The sequence below is a fragment of the Lagopus leucura genome, unplaced genomic scaffold (assembly GCF_019238085.1).
Source record: "Lagopus leucura isolate 7727_CA_CO unplaced genomic scaffold, USGS_WTPT01 Super-Scaffold_702, whole genome shotgun sequence".
Taxonomy (NCBI): domain Eukaryota; kingdom Metazoa; phylum Chordata; class Aves; order Galliformes; family Phasianidae; genus Lagopus; species Lagopus leucura.
This window is the reverse complement of record NW_024962254.1, coordinates 5,083,234-5,102,815: the sequence shown is the minus strand read 5'-3', so window position 1 is coordinate 5,102,815 and position 19,582 is coordinate 5,083,234. Positions and strand designations below refer to the sequence as shown.

The following is a 19,582-nucleotide window of genomic DNA, read 5'->3' as shown; positions in this document are numbered from 1 at the left end:
TCTCCTAAGGCTTAAATCCAGCTGAATGAACGAGAAGAAAAAAGGCTTTACTCTTCACCTAACTTTTAAAAGTGAGAAGGCAACACGAGGACTTATCAGCGCCGATGGGAAACATCAGGCTTATCCGTATGTGAATCCCGTTTCAAAAACAAACAGGGCTCGGGGCTGGCGGGGAGCCAAGCTGCAGGACTGCCTTTTAAGACCCGCATCTCAATGGGAGACCTCAGAGCATTCTGATCTGTTTTCATAACTGTAACCATTTCCAACCCCGGGCTTTCTAGCATATTAGCATTCCCTTCTTTCAACCAAGTTAAAGCAACAGCCGGTACAAATGAAGGCAAAACAAGCACGGGGCGCTGCGGATAAAATACAGCGTTTCAAAAGATTTAGGAAAGACAATAAGCACCGCCCGTCTTAACTGCTGCCAAGAAACCCTTACAGAGGCGGAGAATCGGTGAAAAAAACACTGCAACGCTGCATTTCGACAGCACTAAGAAGCACGGCTCTTAGATCTACTGCGTAGCTTTATTTTTACAGGACCTATCATAGACTCTTTTACATAACTTAAACGATTATCAAATAATCTCCTGTACACAATGAGAGCGAGCCGCGTTGCTTTCCGAGCTTTGACACATTCCTGAAAGACATCCAGCCGTCTGCAGGGATGGCACAGCCGTGGTACGCTTCTGTCCACAACCGACGCTGTCACTTAAATTCTGCTCGCGCGATCCTGCGAGACACCGTCAGATTTCAGCGCACCCCACATTGCGGCAGCGGCGTTTGTGTCGGTTCGCTTTTGCTTCCTTCTCGCTCCGCTTTGTGTCCTCGGCTGCAAATCCAGCGGGGCCGCCCGCAAGGCTGGGGATGGCGCCCAGCACGGCACGGAGGTCGTTGACTCGAGTTTTACTTTCAAACCGAGCTCGTTTACAAGCGGTCGCGATGTCACTTCGGACGCGTCCGTCGCGTCCCGTCCGCCTACTGGCACGCAGCCCTACCGCACGCTAACGCTCGCTAGAAAAACACCTGAAGGAATCGGACGGGCCGGTTTTATGGGAGCGACGCGGCCGAAGGAGGAGCACGGAGACGCCCCCGACGCCGGTGCCCTTCCAGCGGGAGCCGGGGCCGCTTCTGGGGGTCCGCCAGCCCCGCCCCTGCCCGAGGCGGGCGAGCCCAGCTCTCCTCGCCGCCCCGCGGGTCCCGGCCGCGGCCCCGCGCCGCTCCCTCGCCCTTCCTTCGTCCCCCGCGGCCCGGGGCCGGCCCTGCCCTACAGCCCGGTGTAGGCCGCCCGGTGGAAGCCGCCGCCGTACTCGTAGGGCATCTGCGGGGCGGGCAGGGGGCACTCGGGGAAGAAGGGACCGAAGGCGTCGCCGCCGGCGGCCGGCTCCGGGTACAGCGGGCGCAGCGCCTCGGCCGGCGCCTTCTTGGCGGGGCTGCAGGGCCCGGGCGGGCTCCAGGGCGGCTCGGGGTACGGCAGCCCGCCCAGCAGCGGGTGCGGAGCGGCGGGCAGCGGCGCGGCCTCGTACAGCCCGTGCTCCAGCCCCAGCTCGGCGGGCGGGCGGGCGGCGGGGAAGGCGTCCTGCGGCGGGGCCGCGTGCTCGGGCAGCAGCGCGCCGTAGTCGGGGCCCAGCAACTCGAAGAACTCGGCCGCCTCCGGCCCGCCTCCCTTCTCCGTCTCCTTGGCGCCCGGCTCGGTGAAGAAGGAGGGCGGCAGGTTGCGGTCCCGCAGCGGCACCTTCCGCGGGCCGCCTCCCGCCGCCCCTCCGCCGTCCGAGCCCGCCGAGCCCCGGCCCGGCTGCAGGGAGCCGAAGAGGGCGGCCAGGCTGCGGCTCTGCAGGCTGCTGCCCGCCTGCGAACCCTCCCGGCGCGGCGGCGGCGGCGGTTTGGGGCAGGCGGGGGGCGGCGGGGCGGCGGGCGGCGGGGCGATGATGCCGGTGCAGCGCTTGATCTGCTTCTGCAGGTATTTCCTGTGGTTCACCTTCCGCTTGGATTTCACCGGCTTGTCCAGCGCCAGCTTGATGTTGCTGGAGGCAGAGTCGATGAAGCTCAGCAGGTCCCGGGTGGCTTCCTTAAAGTCCCCCGCCTCGCCGCCGCCGCCTCCTCCTCCTCCTCCTCCTCCTCCTCCTCCTCCCTCGTAGCCCTTCTCTAGGTCGGCATAGCCCAGCAGGCCGCCGGCGGGGAAGCAGAAGGAGAGGAGGTGGTGCGGGCTGAGCAGCGCGGCGGGCACGGCCATGGCCGGCGGCGAGGCGCCGCGGCGCCGAGCTCCGCAGGGCTGCACCGGGACCGGGGCGGCGGAGGCGGCGGCGGTGGTGGGGAAAAAGCGGCGGGCGGGAGAGGAGGAGGGACCAGCGCGGGGCCGGGCGCGGGCATCCCCGCCTCCCGCCGACAGCGAGGGGCCGGGCGGGCGGGGACGGCGCTGGGGGCGGGTGGGTCGTAGCCCGGAGAGGCAGGTGCGCGGGCCTCCGCAGCGCTGTGCCCCAAAATCGGGGCGCTGCACCGGCTGGCTGCCTCGGAGCACATGTGCACGTCGACCTGGACCAAAGCGGTGCGGTGCCTGCACAGGAAGGCTACAGAGAAAGATGGGGAAGGGTCTGAGGGCGAGGAGTGTGAGGAGCTGCTGGTGTGCTCAGCCCAGAGCAGAGCAGGCTGAGGGGAGGCCTGATGGCGGCTGCAGCTCCCACAGGGAGCGGAGGGCAGTGCTGGGCTCTGCTCTGTGTGACAGCGACAAGACCCGAGGGAACGGCATGGAGCTGTGACAGGGGAGGGCGGCTGGGGGTGAGGGAAAGGGTCTGTATGGGTTTGTATGTCCACATATGAATAAAGAGGCATATCTGGTTTTGACTGAAATAGATTTCCTTCATCTGCACCGATTCATTAGAAATGCAGCAGAATGGAAAAGCCAGAAAGCAAAAGTGTGGAAGAAAAGGGCGGCAGGCTCCTTCCTCAGACTGTGCTTAGTGGGAAAAAGGAAAGTCCAGCCAAATTCACCCACTGTGGTTTCCAGCACTGGTTGAATGCAGAACTAACAAGTATTGGAGTGAGAAAAGAGGAAAGCACATATTTCATGTGACAAAAAAAAAAAGGCTCAGCATTCTCTACAAAACCAAAGTGCTGATTTTCTCAGTGTCTCACGCAGCACCTCACTGCAGCTGCTTGCTCACAGCAAGTTTCAGCACAGAATTAGAACACTCAGATTGTTTCCAAGGGTGCATTTCCAACCTGGTTTGGCTGCAGCCAAAATCTCTGCGTGGAGAGGATCGATCCCCGTTTCAGAGGACAAGCTATGGGAAACATATCTCTCCACATAAGAATGGCAACATAAGGGGTGGATTTAAACTGCTTAGCTCGAGTACAGCCGACACGGATTAGCTACCCTCGGGTCCGTCAAGCCCTGTCAAGCTTTGCAGCCTGCTCTGAGCTCCCTCATTGATGGGGAAATGTAAAGAACAACATACACATCCCCTGCATTCTCCGCTGGGCAGCTTTGAGACCGTTTGAAATTGCACCAAAGCCTGGAAAATAGGACATCACTATCTGCCCAGCTCGGGGCCATTCCTAACCTGGCCAGTGTGACCCAGCATCTGAACTGTCCTCAGGTTGGGAGCTGCTTCGGCATTACTGCAGCAGTATTTCACAGCAGCCCTAAAGGGGCTTGCTAATGAGGCGGGGTGGCATTGTATGCAGAGTGGCTAAATATCCGGTGGCTCAGAGAAAGAAGCTGAAAGCCCTGGCTTGTCTTCTGTAAGGCTGAATTCATTCAATTAAACAGCTTTGAGAGCTCAGAGATGGCTTAGTGGGAAACTTTATTACCTCCGAAAAATTGGAGAGCATTAAAACAATTGTCAGGCATGCAAAGCAAAGTTTGCATTCAGTCATGCTAGGCGGCCAAATTTACATATTCTAGACCAGGTCTGGAGCTTTAGAAAGCCTTCATAATTGCATTAAACATGCTTATTCTCCATGTTCTCTCAAGCAGAGCTGATTACCTCAAGTTGGGCAGCGCCTGGAGGGAAATTTGCTAAGCCACATGATGTAACAACTTGCACAGAGATCTCATTTCTTCCAAGGAAGTAGCGGTTTGGTTATTCCCACAAAACACCTCTCGTGCCCAGTGGCCAGGCGAGCCAAAGATTGTCTTCTGCTTGCACTTGCTCAGCCTAAGCACAGCAGCAAGCACTGATCTGCAAGCTGGGATCAAACATGGAGGTACTTGGGGAAGATGTCCTGGTGCCTCCAGGCCACTCTGAAAATTAAACCAGGGTTGTGCAGGCAGCAGAGTTGGCTTTTTCCAGCAGCACACTGACAGCCCAAGCTTAAGGGGGGCAGGGATGCACGGTGCCTGCTGGCACAGCAGATCCAGCTCCTTGCCACACAGTCGGCCTCTGGTGAGGAAACAGTTTGTTACCCCTGCAGGCTGAGCAGGCCAGGAAAGGTTGCCTTGGGCAGAGCAAAGCAGTAAGCCTTGCCCAGCTTTACAGTATCAGCTGCAAGCACTTGCAGAAGCCCTCTCGATGCTTGTGGAGTCCTGACCCAGGGACGGGAAGTAGAATCCAGCCCACAGCAAACATCCCATGCCAAGAACATGAGCAAGAAGCATCCCAAGCTTCATCCCATTACCACCAAACCTCCTCTGGTAGAAGGCAAACCAAGCCCCCACTCTCCAGCACTCCTTTTCCTCTCACCGCAGCATCAGGAAGGCAGCATGAAAGCAGGAACATCTTTGCAGAAGGGAAGGGAGGATTCTTTTTTTTTCCTGCCCTCTTATACAGATCGATATGGCTATGAAGGTATGGTAAAGTCTCACTGCCCAAACAGGTGTCACTATCCAAAACTTACTGTCTCATTTCCTGATCCTGTCGTAATCTGCGAGTTGGTTGTGCAAGTTGATTTCTTGCACATTCTTATATCAGTGGGAATTTCTGCCCTTCCCTGACAAGTATTATAGGCAGCCTTTGACATACAGCCCTACAGGACCTAAATAGGCTGCTATTCTTTCCCTACACTGAAAGGGAGCTTTGTGCCAGGGATTCATTAAACTGCACTGCACAGCCCTTCATAAATGGGCTCAATAATGAACAGTCGATTTAACTGGAAAAGCTGCTGGAGCTGTTAAATTAAAGGGAAATAAAGTGCACTTCAGGCTCAGTCTGCCAGAAGAAAATGTTGACCTAAAAAAATCTTCATTTCACCGAATCTCTGCAAACAGGATAAAATCTTCAAGAAGTTTATGCTGACAATTCAGAGAAATGTTAAAAGACAACAATTTACTTCTTTGCTAATAAAGACAGAAAAACTGATGATAAAATCTTCAGTAAAATCAGAAGTGGGGTTGAAGGGCATATTCCACAGAAGCCAGGCAGAGTGACTGTATCTACCTAAATTCAGTGTATGTGCACAGATACAAGGTGCTGTGGCTTACCCGGTCCCTATCTGCCTGAAATCACTACATATTATAGAAGCTTTCGAAGGTGCTCTTTTCAAATTAACTTATTATCAGACATGGGAATGCAGACTTTGCACCCTGCAGATGAAGCCCTGTTTCCCTCTTGCAGCCTCTGGATTCCCTTGCCACAGTTTCCCATTCCTTCTCTTCACCTCGCTGTGTTTTTCATGTTCTTCTGGAATATATTCCTCCCTGAAAACAGTGGGATTTTTCTGGTCCAATCCCACATAGCCCAGTTCTGGGATCATGATATGTGTAAGACATCTGGGTGGTTCTGCCCATGTGAGGAGTGCAGGACTCAGACAAAACATGGCCCACATGTTCTAGTCGTCCTGGATGCTTAGAATGGTCCATCACTCAGCTGGGCCTGACTCACCTCCTGGTTTTATGGGTGGAATTCCCTATTTCAGTCAGGTAGCTGGGGTTGCTTAGTGGTGAATCAGCCCTTCCATCAGAGCCATCTCATCCTCCCTCACCTGAACAGTCCTAGGTATTGTTTCACAGCTGTGTTACGCACCTTATCTACAATCTCATGGGAAGAGAGGTTGTGGAGCCCCCTTCTCTAGAGATAATCAAGACCCACCTGGACGCTTCCCTGTGTGACCCACTGTAAGGAAGCAGGGAAGTTGGACTGGGTGGTTTCTAAAGGTCCCTTCCAGCCCTTACAATTCTGTGCTTCTATGATTCTGTGATAACTGTGAAGGTGATAGAAGCAAGCTTTCAGGTCATCTCTGAAGTTACCTTTAGTAGATTCAATATTTTTTCATACATTTGAAAACATGAGCATTCAGGAAGAGAATTAGCTACAAGGTATCAGCCTTCTACTAAATTTTGCATAATTATCCATGGGACCTCGTGGCTCCCTGAGAGGTTATGCCAGAAGGTGCTGTGGTTCTGGGGAGGAGAGATGCTCCTTGAAGCTTACTTAACACAATAGGCGAGGATTTAGGAAATGATGCAAAGACAGTCTTCATTTATTTCCAAGTGGACACTGAAACTGAAGGCACACTCCCAGTAAAGCCATTGCCATTGAGTGTCATTGAGTGAGTCAGTGAGAGTCCCAACCTCTTTGTCCTCCTTTTGGGAATAACTCATTTTCTTGAACCATGCAACTCCATGCCAAAATCTTCCTATGATGTATGGCATCTTCTCTCTGTGTAGCTAGAATCTAATCAGAGCTTTTTCTTCCTCAGGGCTCAGCCCTTCTTCCCTCTCCAGCTTAAGAAAATGCTTCAACCATGCAGGTGAGTCCCTAATTTGGAGGTGACCTCAGGTACTTGAGCCCATGGCGATGCTGTCATAAATCTTTAGTCCTTTTTGTCTCTTAAGCAAACCTGGCACAGCCACAGCTCATCCAGTGCATCTGCAGAAATGTAGCTACCTCCAGCACCTCTGGAACTGCTCTGTTGCTTCACTCTGTGCTGGGCTCAGGTACTGAAATGGTGGTATTTACTAAAGAAAACTTTTTTTTTTTTTCTGTTGTGTTATAATTGCTATGAGATATCTGCATTACTGGATCATCTTTCTCACCCAGAAGGCTCCAGACCATAAATCAGCACCACAGAAGCCAGCACGGAGTGTCAGCCACCTAAGTTAACCATTGGGTTTCAATGGGATTATTCTCAGGCTGGGTTTTGAGCATATCTTGCTGAGCAGAAGTCTTCATTCACAGCAGAAAACATTCAAAACCATTTGGTGGTACAGAGCTACCTTTTGAATGTTCATAGTATTTGTCAGTGTTTAAGACAGAAATCGCAATGTCTTAACTATGTATAAATTACCTAAGTAAATAGATAATAAATCATTATATACACGTACATACCAAGAGTGAGAGCATTCTCTGATGTTTGCATACAGATAATACACACGGTCTGAAAATACTGTAAAAAAAGAATTCTTTTGGAGAGCTGTAGCTGAAAAAATGTTACGTTTTGGTTACCAGAGAGGCTTTCTTAACCAGATGTTTTCAGTCTTTTCTAAACAGAACCACTCACAGATTGTCCCCTGAATTATTTCATGTTTAGAAATGGTGCCTTGTTAAAAGAGAGAGGGAGACAGAGAGTGGCACAAACTGCCATTATCATGCAAATCGCCCCAGAGGAAAAAGGACAGTGAAAATGATAGCACTGATCTAATTATCTGCAGGCCAATATAGCTAAGTCACTGAAAGAGGCCCACAGAAAAGGCTGCCACAGAAACACAAAAAACAGCCAGAAAACAATAAGGAACTTAGCAACAGTATAAAAACAGACTTCTTTCTGTGCACAAAGAGTAGTTTTATGAGCATTTTTCTGGCTTTCAGTTTGCAGAAAAGGTTAGAGCACATTTTAAATTCTACATCAGGGGTTTTTACCCCCCTCAGCCCCTGCAGACCCTCTGGCGTGCTGTCATATCTCTGCAGGCCCAGTGGTGGGAACATGGCTGCTCCTGCTTAGTGTGTCCACACCACCACGTATGACAGGGTTCACGGGAGGTGCCGGCTGGATCTTGGCAGGGGCCTGGGTTCCCATCAAGATGTTCAGGCTTTTCCCTTTTTGCATGTTGCTGCTGTTCTCGAAGGTCTTGAGGGGATCCTTGCTGGAGAATGGAGCATCTGTCCGGGGAGGTGATGGAATCACCGTTGCTGGAGGTGTTTTGAGAACTGTGGAGATGTGGCACTGAGGGATGTGGTTTAGTGGGCACGGTGGGGATGGGCTGCGGCTGGACAAGGTGATCTCAGATGTCTTCTCCAACCTTGATGAATCTATGGTTCTCTGATTCTGTTCTACGATTTATACACTGCCCACCCTCCTCAAGCAATCCACACAAGTTTTCTGTGCTCCCTCTATGGAGAACTGCAGTAGGACCCAGCTACTGCAGCCTGCACACACGCACAGCCATCCCTGAAGCCTTCATTTGTCTCTGTAAGTCCATAAGGTGTTGTTGAACACAGATTCCAATGAGCAGCTAAAAATATCCTGAAACCACTGGTTGTGTCTGGCAAAGAAGACCTTGGGTAAGATTATCTCAGCTCCTGTTCTTGTTGAGGGAGAGGAGTAGGCAGCTCCGGTATAACTTTTCTGCTCTAATTTTGGTGGTCTGCTTTGAAGCTGAATCCTGCTTTATAATTGCCTCCCTGGCCAGCTTGTTCCAATAACTGAGGCAATTTGTTTAGTCCTGTTTGGAGGATGGTGATTATTTTCACAAGGGACCATTTTCAAGACTACAGTTTTGGGCCTTTTGCTCTGCTCTTCACATGAGGACCATTAGATATGGACCATTGCAGGGAGAACACAGCTTCAGACTCACTATTTGGATTCCACTATGTGGATTTTCCTTAGAAGCATGAAACAAACTGAATTTTGGAAGGGATGGGCAGATCAAATGAAGGAATTCAGTTCTTGAGAAAGATATGTTAAATCTCAAGTGCTTAAATAACTCACTGTGTACCAAAGGTTCCTATATCCAGCCAGAGAGTGCTTTGTGCCTTCTGGGCTATTGTCCCACAAGAGTGCATCATCTGAATGGACTTCTATGGAAATACATGTCAAAAAAGAGTATAGATCTGGGCAGCAGAGTCCTGTTGGACTAGAAATATGAAAAGTGTAGTGGCCACAGGCAGAACTACATGCAACTTTTCTGGTCTTTCCAGGTCTCAGGCCCAGCTCCCAGCATCATGTGCAGCCTCATGGTGAAAAGACTGAGAAGACGCCGTCCCGGCCCATCTCCATCTCCATAACCCTCCTTTGAACGCTCTTTCATAGTTTATGTCCTTCTTACATTGTGGTGCCCAAACCTGAACCCAGCGCTCGAGGTAAGGCTGCACAGCGCAGAGCAGAGCGGGACAAAAAAAAGTATGGAAAACAGCAAGGAAAGGCATCAGTTCCTCTAGTTTAGCCATCCAGCTGCAATATCTTTCTATATTAAAATACAATCTTTCTATATTTGAAGAGGCACCACACTGAGACAAAAGACAAAAATCAGATGAAGGAAATTGCCACAAAAACTGAGGCAAGGAGTGAAAGGCACTCAGCCCTCCATCCAGCTGTCTGAAGCACTCACTACATCTTAGTCTGAATACACAAAATGTCCCCCAAACCCACCTATTTCCTTGGGAGACTTGAGAACTTTGTTAGCATTTATACTGTTGGGGGTGGGAGCTGTCATTTCGGTGAACAGTCAGTTAAGGTCGGAAGACAGATTTTGTTGGTAAAATTGGCTGTGGCAGATAACTGTTAGTCATGGTGATTATCTGCCAGGGAATGCAAACAGGCTTCAAAGCGATAAGAGGAGCTGCTGGCACCAGGGATGCTGTTTAAATTTTTTTCAGTGCACACGGAATTTAATTTATGCAGTGTTTGCAAACAACATCTGATCACTGCATCAGATGGCCCAGGGACCAGCTCAGCAGCTGCCAAACTTGCATCCAGACAGACTGACATCCTCCTTTGCTGTACTGGAGAGAGATTTGAGCCTTCTTTCTCAAAAATGAGCATTTTTTTGTTCTTCCACAAAGCAAGTTTCTCCCCATCTTTTCTTTTTTGCAGCATTATCTACCCAATACACCACATTCTTCCCTTCCTGTCTTTTATACTTGTTGCTTCCCAGGCTACTCTGCTGGCAAAATTACATCATCAGAGAAATGTCTGGCATTTTAATTGATCTAAATTCAAAATACTCTGCGTGTTGAATAGCATGGCACAGCACACAAAGACAAGTGACAGTCACGGGCCATAGTGGATATCTGAGGGAGGAACTAGATCAAGTGCTACTTTGGTTAGCAAGGACCATGAAAATGAGACAAACTGCAGATATCTAAAACACACCCTGATTTTTTCAATATGTAACATTTTATTTCCTTTTGGTGTACCAGCAAACTGCTGTGATGAGGGTGTGGAGATGAGTCTGATGTCCATGATTTGCACATGACATGAAGGGCCACATAGAAAAGTCCAGCAATAATCCCAAGAGCTGAAAATCAGACTTAATTCCCTGCCTAGTGGGACATTTCTTGCTTAATGTTGGGCCAAACTTTGGGGGCTTGGTCCCCTGGAGGTGCTGAATCCCTGCCACTTTCTAGTGTGGTTCACAGAATCACAGAATGGCCAGGGTTGGAAGGGACCTCAAGGATCATGAATCTCCAACCCCCCTGCCACATGCAGATCCACCAACCTCCACATCTAATACTAGACCAGGCTGCCCAGGGCCCCATCCAACCTGGCCTTGAACACCTCCAGGGATGGGGCATCCACAATCTCTTTGGCCATCCTGTTCAGGGAATATCACCTAAATTCAGAGATGAGCTCTGACAGTAGTGATATGCAGGACTGAGAGCCAAAGGAGACCATGGTGCTGTATCCACCACCAGCACAGTGTCATTGGAGCATCACCCATGCTGTGCTCTTTCTTCCCAAAACCTGGCTGCACAGAGATCTCTGTGGGCATGACGGGAGCTCATCATGTCCCCTCTCCATGTCCCTGCCCTGTGGCCATTCAGTGTCCCCTTGGCTGTGTGCAAATCCATGTGCCAAAGGGGCTGCTGTGGCTTGGCTTTCTCAGAAGCATGGTGAACCTCATAATGATTCTATGATTATGTGTAGCATCCTCACTCCTCATGAGGACACTGAGATCCCTATTTAGTTGGCCCAAAGCTGTTAGCACATTTTCAGTTCAATCACTTCCCAGCTGGGAGCACGAATGCTGCCTCCAGAGCCATTCTGGATTCGCACCATTGCTTCTTGCTCAGCCTCTCTGTGCTCCAGCTGGTGCTACTGTGACCACAGCAGGTGTGGCAGGACCATGTGATGCCACCATCCCTATGTTCCAGCCGAAACACTGCCAATTTCCCCTCCCCAGATCCTGGGAGTTCCTCCAGCCACCCCTTATTGTTATCGTTATGATCGCCTCGACCCAAACCAACAACATCTGGCAGCATCCCTCTTCCCTGCTTGGTCCCCCCAGAGCAGGGACAAGCACCAAATAATCCCCCTGTGTTTGGTGTGTGGTCTGGTTTTCCGTGTCCTCCTGCAGACAGTACAGAGACGGGGGGTCGCACGGGTCATCAGAATGCTAATAAGAAATCTGATTGATGAGCCGGTGCCTCAGGGCTGAATGGGATACTTAATTAATGACTTCTGCTCTGCTTAAGAGGAAAGTTTCCCTTAACTCACATCCCTCTTTTTCTTAAAAAAAAAAAAAAAAAAAAAAAAAAAAACCTCCATAATCCTAAGTTTTCCAAACAACATAAAGGGAACTTCAAAGACAGACATGGGCAGTTTTTATGTGTTGGGTTGGTTCAGTGATTCTTTCCTTTCTTTGTTTACAAGGGCAGCCAGGCTTGATTCCAAGGCTGAAAAATAAAAGGCCACATTGTTTAACCAGATTCTGGATTTTTACAAGAAATTTCCTCCTTCCCAGTAGGGCAATTAACTGCTTCATCTCTGGGTCCACGAGCCCCAAACTGTGCCATTGGCTCTGTGAAAAGCTGCAGCGTTCGGTTCCTGCCAAAACACAGCTCTACTTCGGAAACAAGACGTACTGAGGGGATGCTATTGTCCCACTAAAAGCTAACCGGGAGCCCGGCTGTGTTTCGTGGGGAAATAAAAGCCTGTGAGCAAAATACCTGGTAGGCACTTAGCTTCAGAACGCTGTGCTGTGTGTTCAGAGCGATTCGAATGGGATTTCAGAGCAGCAATTAGCGATGGGAAAACAGCAACAGTTTCAAACCATCTCTTCCGGATTGATTTGGAGGGTTATTTCATGCTAACTGAATAGCAGCAGGAAAGAAGATGAAAAGAAAAGAAAAAAAAAAAAAAAAAAAAAAAAAAGAGGAAGCACACACAAATGGATTTTTTAACTCTGAGGTCTTTTTTAGGAAGTGGCTGAGCTGCAGCACCCACTGCAGAGCAGGATGCTCTGTGCTGAGCTGGTGGAGAAGGGGACAAGAGAAGCACACAGGGTCTGGTGGCTCCTAGCAGCTATCTTTCACCCCAGGCAGCTCAGGATAACCTGAGCCCCCAGATCACACCACAGCTCAGCACTGAGCCCCCAGATCACACCATAGCTCAGCACTGAGCCTCAACTCGCAGCCAGAACCATGGGGACAGAAAGTCTGTGCGAACCTCCTGGTGGAGCCCTGCAAAGTGGGATGGGGCAGGCCCTACTGCCAGGGTTTCCCTTCTGCTTAGCCAGAGCTCACTGCAGGAATATGTCAGTATTATATTGCAGAAGGATGTGGTGGCACCAAGCCAGCTCAAGCCAGGCAGTGATGTTCAGCACAGATCTGCTGGTTCACTGGGGCTGTCTGGATGCTGCAGACTGGCTTTGGTTGCGACTTCTCTTTGCAGTAATCCTGGGTGCACCTGATACCAGCATCAGGGTCTCTTCAGCTGTAGCTTTAAATACAGTTACAAATCATTTATTTCAAAAAAGCCAAGCAGCAAAGAGAATCTGTGTCTGTCTGAATAGAGCATGAATTTACTAGGTGGCTGGACAGAAGCTTTGGCCAAGCACTGGTTGCTCTGAGCTCTGTGGGGACATTTAGGAGTCCCCTATTCAGCTATTTTATTACCTGAATAGCACTGACCTACATAGAGCCACACACAAGTTCAGAGCCACTTTCTTCCATCCAGACTTTGGCTTGCAACCCACTGCCATGGACTCCTACCCAATTTTGTCTAGGAGCCAAACCTTGCATGGCAGAGATGCAACAAAGCAATAATATAAAGTACCCTGATGTTCTCAGTGGTCCACCTGATCACAGTGAGGTTTGGGCTGGATACCAGGAAAAGGTTCTGTCCTAGAGAGCAGTGGGCATGGAACAGACTGCCCAGAGCAGTGGGCACAGCCCCGAGCTGCCAGAGCCCAAGAAGCATTGAACAATGCTCTCACACATCAGGTTTGGGTTCTGGGTGGTCCTGCGTGGAGCCAGGAGCTGGACTCGATGATCCTTCCAACTCAGGATGCTCTGTGATTCTATGATTTTAGGAAATTTGAGTGGATGCCAGTTTGATTTTAGCCCATCAGCTCTTCCTGTTGCAGAAGAAAACCTTTTAAAGGGTTAATAACCAGAGGGGCTTTAACCAGGCAGCAGCAGCAGCAGGAGGAGGGCAGAGGTGTGGGAATGGAGCAGGTCTCTGACCCTCACCACAGACACAGGGAGGAAGGGACTGAGCAAAACAAGTGAGGAAAGCCCCACCAGGCTGATGGGCAGCCAGGAAAAAAAATAAACCAACATCTACGCCCAGAGCTAATTTGCATTTGTATTGGGCACTTGGGGAACAAGGATAAAACACGCTTTATTTTTCAGTGGGGGTCCAGAGAGTATGACTTAGTGATTCTGAATATCAGCAGCAACATCTGTACATAAGCACAAAAAGGAAAATCAAGGTGTTTTTGGTGATCCTGTTCTTAGGTGCTAACATCAGAAAAATATATACTTAGCTGCTTCTTCCTGGGTCCCATCAACAGCACAGGCACAAAATGGCAGTGACTGCTGGACATGGTGTGTGTTGGGATGAGGAAGTCAAGGAGGGAGATGTGTGGGCAATGGATGTTACAAGCAATGCATTGGCAAGCTGTTGACGAGGTGAAGGGCCACTGTAAAGGAGCAACATCAGAGCCCTCTGTGCATTGTCTCTACACAGGCAGAGTAAAGCAAAGCAAAAAAAAGCCATCTTCAAAAAATGGGCAAACATTGAAAAAGATCAAGAAAAATCAAGCCATTCCTGTCCACTGAAACAGGTTGTATGGCTGAGCGTCTTCTCAGGCTGTGGCTGCAGGACAGAACTCTCGTGCTCCCAGCTTCCACACAGAAATCCCATCCACGTATGTTCCTGCCTATGCCTGTGTGCCCTGAATACATTCAGTGCCCTCCTGATGGACCTTTGGGGCAATTTGGTCTGGTGACCTTGCAGGTTCACCCAGTGGAGGATGAGCTGGCCCATTTTGGGCAGCTCTACGTGGCCAGCTTCAGTTTGCTGCACAGTTCTGTTGAGATTTCAAGAATCCCATACTCACTGGGCTTAGAAGGGAACTCTGGGTCCATTGGCCCAATCCCCACTCCAGCAGGGGCACTCAGAGCATGGAGCCCTGGGCCATGTCCAGGCAGCTTTTGGAGGTCTCCAAGGGAAGAGACTCCACAACCTCTGTGGGCAACCTGTGCCAGTGTTTGCCTTTACTCATTCTGCACTTTTAAGGACCAAAGAGAATTATCGAGTCCACATATCCCAAGTCAAAGTGACGTACTGATCCCATCACAACCTCAGCAATGCTCCAGGAGTGCTCAATGCCCAGGGCACTTCCCAGTCACCAGTAAAAACCTTCCAACCCAAGCCATCCTATGATTCCACTCTATGATTCAGACTCAATTCACTTCAGACTTTGCCCATACATCTCACTTCACCTTTGCAGCCAACTGTGGGGGTTTTGAAGAATGGGGGCGAGAGGGAAGGAGGGAGATAGCAGAGGTTGAGCCCCTGGCACTGATCACACCCTGGGCTGGGGCACCACCTTCCTTCTCAGCTGACCCAGTTCGAGCTCTGTGATCACTTATTCCCACGCCACGTCAAAGAGAAGGTTTACATTGTCCACTGGATATTAATTTAAATTATTCTGGGGTGCTTGGAAACCACCTCCCCCATCAGTCTCCATGGAGACTATCTCAGAGGCCGGGAGATACAAACAGGCGGCCACCAGCACACCAATTTTCCTCCCTTCTGCTGCAAACCGCTGAGAGCAATTTCACTGTCAGAAGTGGAAACACTCAGATTTTGCTGAACAACTTGCTAGGGCAAGATAGAGAGATTTTTCACTCGTTAGGGAGCAGTACAATACCCTATTAATACTGGCTTCCATTTGTTCCGTAGGTTCACACGCTCGTGTTGTGGTTCTTTTCTTCACACCAACATCCTGCTGCTTGTTGATGGTATTAATAATACACCCAGCAGGAGGCTGTGCCCCCTGGGCTCCGGGCTGCCTGAATAATTATTGAATGACATTTGGGTTGTTCTGTAAATTACTTTGTGACCCAGGAATTCAGCAGGCTACTGCTATAACTCAGGCTCTCGCACTTGATTGCACTCACCTCCCGCTGTTCCGACATTTATTAGTCTAGTTTGCGTAGCAAGTGCTGACTTCATCTGCTGGGAGGAAAAGCAGGAGCCTTCGCTGTCCTCTAGCCTGTCCCAGAAGGGCCTGGCCTTTTTAGTGGCTGTGTTCACGGTAATCGAGAAGAGGGACTGCTCCTTGCAAGGAAATAACATCCCTTGCTTCCTTTCCCAGTCTCTTGGGTCACGCAGTAGAACACCGAGGACCCCAGTCTTCAAGGTCAGACATAACAGCAGGCTGCCAGGAAAACGACACTCCTTTTTTTTCTGGGATGAATCCTATTTTTCCCATGCACATTTGCACATGCATACACATTTCATAGAGCTGAGGGCACCATTCTGCCCTTGGACCAAAGTGATACGGCACCAGAGCCTGCCTCAGCCGGGAAGCTTTGGGCAGCAGATCTGCGGGATGCTGGGAGGAACACCAACAGGGACCTGACACAGCAAGAGGTTGGGTTGCTTCCTATCAAACTGATGTGTATGCAGGTGTGGAAATAAGGCTCTGGGTCCTCGAGGAACCAGCGATGGAAATAGCAGTCCATAGGACCATGCCTGCCATCATTCCTGAAAGTCCCCCAGCATGAGGCCACGTGCACTGGTAACTTCCCTGGGAGCACTGAGCAGCCCCGGAGCACCACTCAACTCACTTGGGCAGCAACAGAACACAAGATAAGCATTCATCCTGAAGAAAGAAATCAAGATCTCTCTGGACTTATTCTGGTTCAAATTCCTCAATTAGTAAATGGTTGCATTGCACCTCTGATACAGTAATGGTGGTACAGTTCTCTAAAGACTCATTTAAACATAAGAACCATCCTAGTTTAGTGCAACGCGTCCTACCTACAGCAGAAGGAACTAGATGATATTCAAGGTCCCTTCCAACCCAAACATTTATATGGTTCTACAATCCTCCCAAAAATAAATCCTTTGCTGCTTGCAAGGAGGTAACATAGGCAGTTTTTCTTCTCCATTCCAGGTTTTTCCTTAACTGTTAAAGCTGGTCCACAGACCCTTGTAGAAATTGCTGGGTTTGTTTTCATCACAACACCAAGACTGTGCTGACTGAATGACACTTCTAAAACTCATCACTACAACTTCTGGACATCAGCGTCCTGAGAGTGGAGAAGTGTAGGGCTGTCCTGCCTTGTCCTACCAGCTGAAGCTAGTCAGAAAAGAGTGCACTCAGCCTCATCTCAATGTTGCAAATACTTCAAAAAGCGAGAGCTTTTAGGAACAGTCCAAGCTACAGTCTGTAACTGAGAAGAATCACAGAATGGCCTGGGTTGAAAAGGACCACAATGATCATCTAGTTTCAACTCTCCTGCTATGTGTAGGATCACCAACCACCAGACCAGGCCATTTTTCACAGGCTTCATGTTCTCCAGCTTTTCTTAGTCTTATAGATGACACTGAGTTGGAGGGAACAGTGAATACCCTCAAGAAAGGGCTCCATTCAGACAATCTGAAGGAAAGAGACAACAAAAGCTCATGAAATCAATAAAACTAAGCACAGAGTTCTTCCCTGGGAAGGAATAACTCATTGCAGTGATGCAGCTGGGCACCAATTGGATGAGGAGCAGCTCTGTGAAGAAGGTCCTGGATTTCTGATGGACAACCAGCTATTCTGGGGCTTGCTGTGGATTCTGGCAGCAAAGAGACCAAGCTCAAGGAACAGAGCCAGGAAATCCAGTGAGGTATGTGGTGAAAAGATGAGAACACACAAGCAGCAACAAGAGGTTCAGACTGGATGTCAAAGTTTTCCACCATATGGAGCAGGTTGCCCAGGGAGGCTGTGCAGGCTCCATCCTTCTAGGATTTTTCTAGGATTTCAGAAGCCAGCTGGTCACACCCCTGAGCAACCTGGTCTGGCCCTGCTGTGAGCAGGAAGTTGGGTCCTGAGGTTTCCCCAGCCTGAAACATCCTACAGTTACTGATCACACAGCAGCCTGCTGAGGAGATGCCAAGGCCTCTTTTTACGAACTGCTCTCCCTTCATTCAGAAGATTCATGCTAAGACACAGCCTAATTTGCAGACTGCACACAAAGCCCTTGAACGTAGGGAAGCACTACTCTATGGAGGGCAGAGCAGCTGAGTGATGCCAGGTTGGTACCAGTCAAACCCTCCTGCATCCTGCAGCATCACCCCTCCATGCTGTCCTTGTCCGTCACAGCCACGTTCCCCCTGCACAAGTCTAGACCTTTCCAAAGAGATGATGTAGAAAAAATGACCTTTGAAGAATTCCCCAAAGCCAATGGCTCTGCATGGGAAGTGCTGCTCCATGACACAAAACAAGATAACTGCAATTCAGCTTCCCCAAGTGCTCAGCAACCCCTCCTGCATTTTGTGTTGCAAAAATTGGGTTTTGCAGGTTGGCAAAAGGAGGGCCCTCCATTCACATTGCGGTCAAAGGGAACAGAGGGTGCTCAGCAGCCTGCAGGATGGGCCCAGGGTTGGTTACACCCCTGGCTATTGGAGGAAAATCTTTGCCTCTGAGAGCTCCCTGCCTCTCTCCTGCACCTTTGTGTTCTCTGGAAGGTGAAGCATAAGGGTATAAAAGCCGCAAACAGTTCCTACCTCTGGAGATCAGGCATTTACTCCAAGAAAAAAAGACCAATTGCTTCCCAGAGCATTGTCCACTCACATTAGAGAAAGGATTAAGCAGATACATTCAGCTATTCTAACAGATTTTCTTTAAACCTTGAATACGCCTCTCACACTCGGTAAGATAATCACATTAGTTTTGTCATTAAAAGATCCCTTTTATAGAAAGTACCTAAACCGCTTAAACCACCCAGAGAGGTCGCATACATTAGAAAACAACAAGACAAACGGAAGGGATTTGCTATCCCCCCTCTTTGGGCTGCACTGCCCCTGCTTTCTCAACCAGGGGACTGAGCTAAAAGACTTTGCAAACCGTCAGCGCAGGGGGCAGCCCGAGCAGTGGAAACACCCTGGTACCACACAGAGACACAGGGCCAGCACGCCGCGGAGATGCCCACGCCTTACAACCACATTTATCCCAGACGCCGTCCTCATTTCAGAACTTTGCCGTTGTGTTACCTGAGCAGCAAAGCAAAGCTGTTCACTGGTTTGAAGCCATCCCTCCTGACCATCAAACAGGCAGAAAGATCCCACACTACTCCTGGAAGAGGGCTAATGTATCCTGCGTGCAAAGTCGTCAATGCACAGATAGCTTTCTAGGTCATTGATGATTACTTTCAACTCATTTGGAGATTAGACTTGAAACAAAACAGCTGGTTTTTTTTTTTTTTTTTTGGTTGGTTGGTTTTTTTTGGAACAGAAGTCAAACAAAAATGTGTTCATTTAAAGCACAGTAACTGGGGCACAGTTTGGGAGGCAAAGCTTGCCCTGCATTCCCACTTGGCACGCACTTAGACATCACTTTCAGGTTCCTGGAGGAGGGTTTCTTTTCTTTAGCTTCCTTTGATGATACAATATTTGACTGTAAAGCTGAAATTGCCTACAGACACAATGAGCTACAAACAGAAACCACTTAGTGCCTTCCCAACATGCTGCAGCCTCAGCCCTCCCTGATAGCACAGTCAGCACCCATCAGCCCAGTCATTTGCAGAGTGCTGCATGCTGCTGTGAGTTGAAACCATTTTCATCTCTGCTACATAAGAAATACTTGGGATTGAAACAAGCTTCCAAAACTACATGGTTTATCCTCAGTACAACTAGCAGGACTGTATTCAAAATGGCCACCTAGAGGAACAACCAGTGGACAGATCTGCTCCTCACCAGGCAGCAAAAACTCCAAAATGCAAACACAACCAAATGAGTGCAGAGATGCTCCCAACATCTGGAGCTGTGCTGTGTGCACAACTTGATCATCACTTTCACCAGCTTTCCTTTCACTCCATCCCAGTCAAGCACAAATTTTCCTTACAAAATAAAACTCACTTCCAGAAACTCACACTGGATATTTTTAATGTCTTTTTGATACAAACTGCAGTTGCACCAGTAGGATTCATCATTCATTTCTTTTTTCTTTTTAATGTTTTCCTCAGTTAGTAGCAAACATACATTTTAA

The 19,582-nt window shown here is 49.5% G+C and overlaps 1 protein-coding gene across 1 annotated transcript; it reads right to left on the bottom strand.

The window, feature by feature from the left end:
• Nucleotides 1-1,230: 1,230 nt before the first annotated feature.
• On the bottom strand, nt 1,231-2,230 carry FAM181B (family with sequence similarity 181 member B). The gene has a single exon (XM_042862607.1). It carries the CDS (start codon nt 2,228-2,230, stop codon nt 1,265-1,267), a length of 966 nt encoding a protein of 321 aa, XP_042718541.1. The 3' UTR covers nt 1,231-1,264.
• Between the last annotated feature and the right edge of the window lie 17,352 nt (nt 2,231-19,582).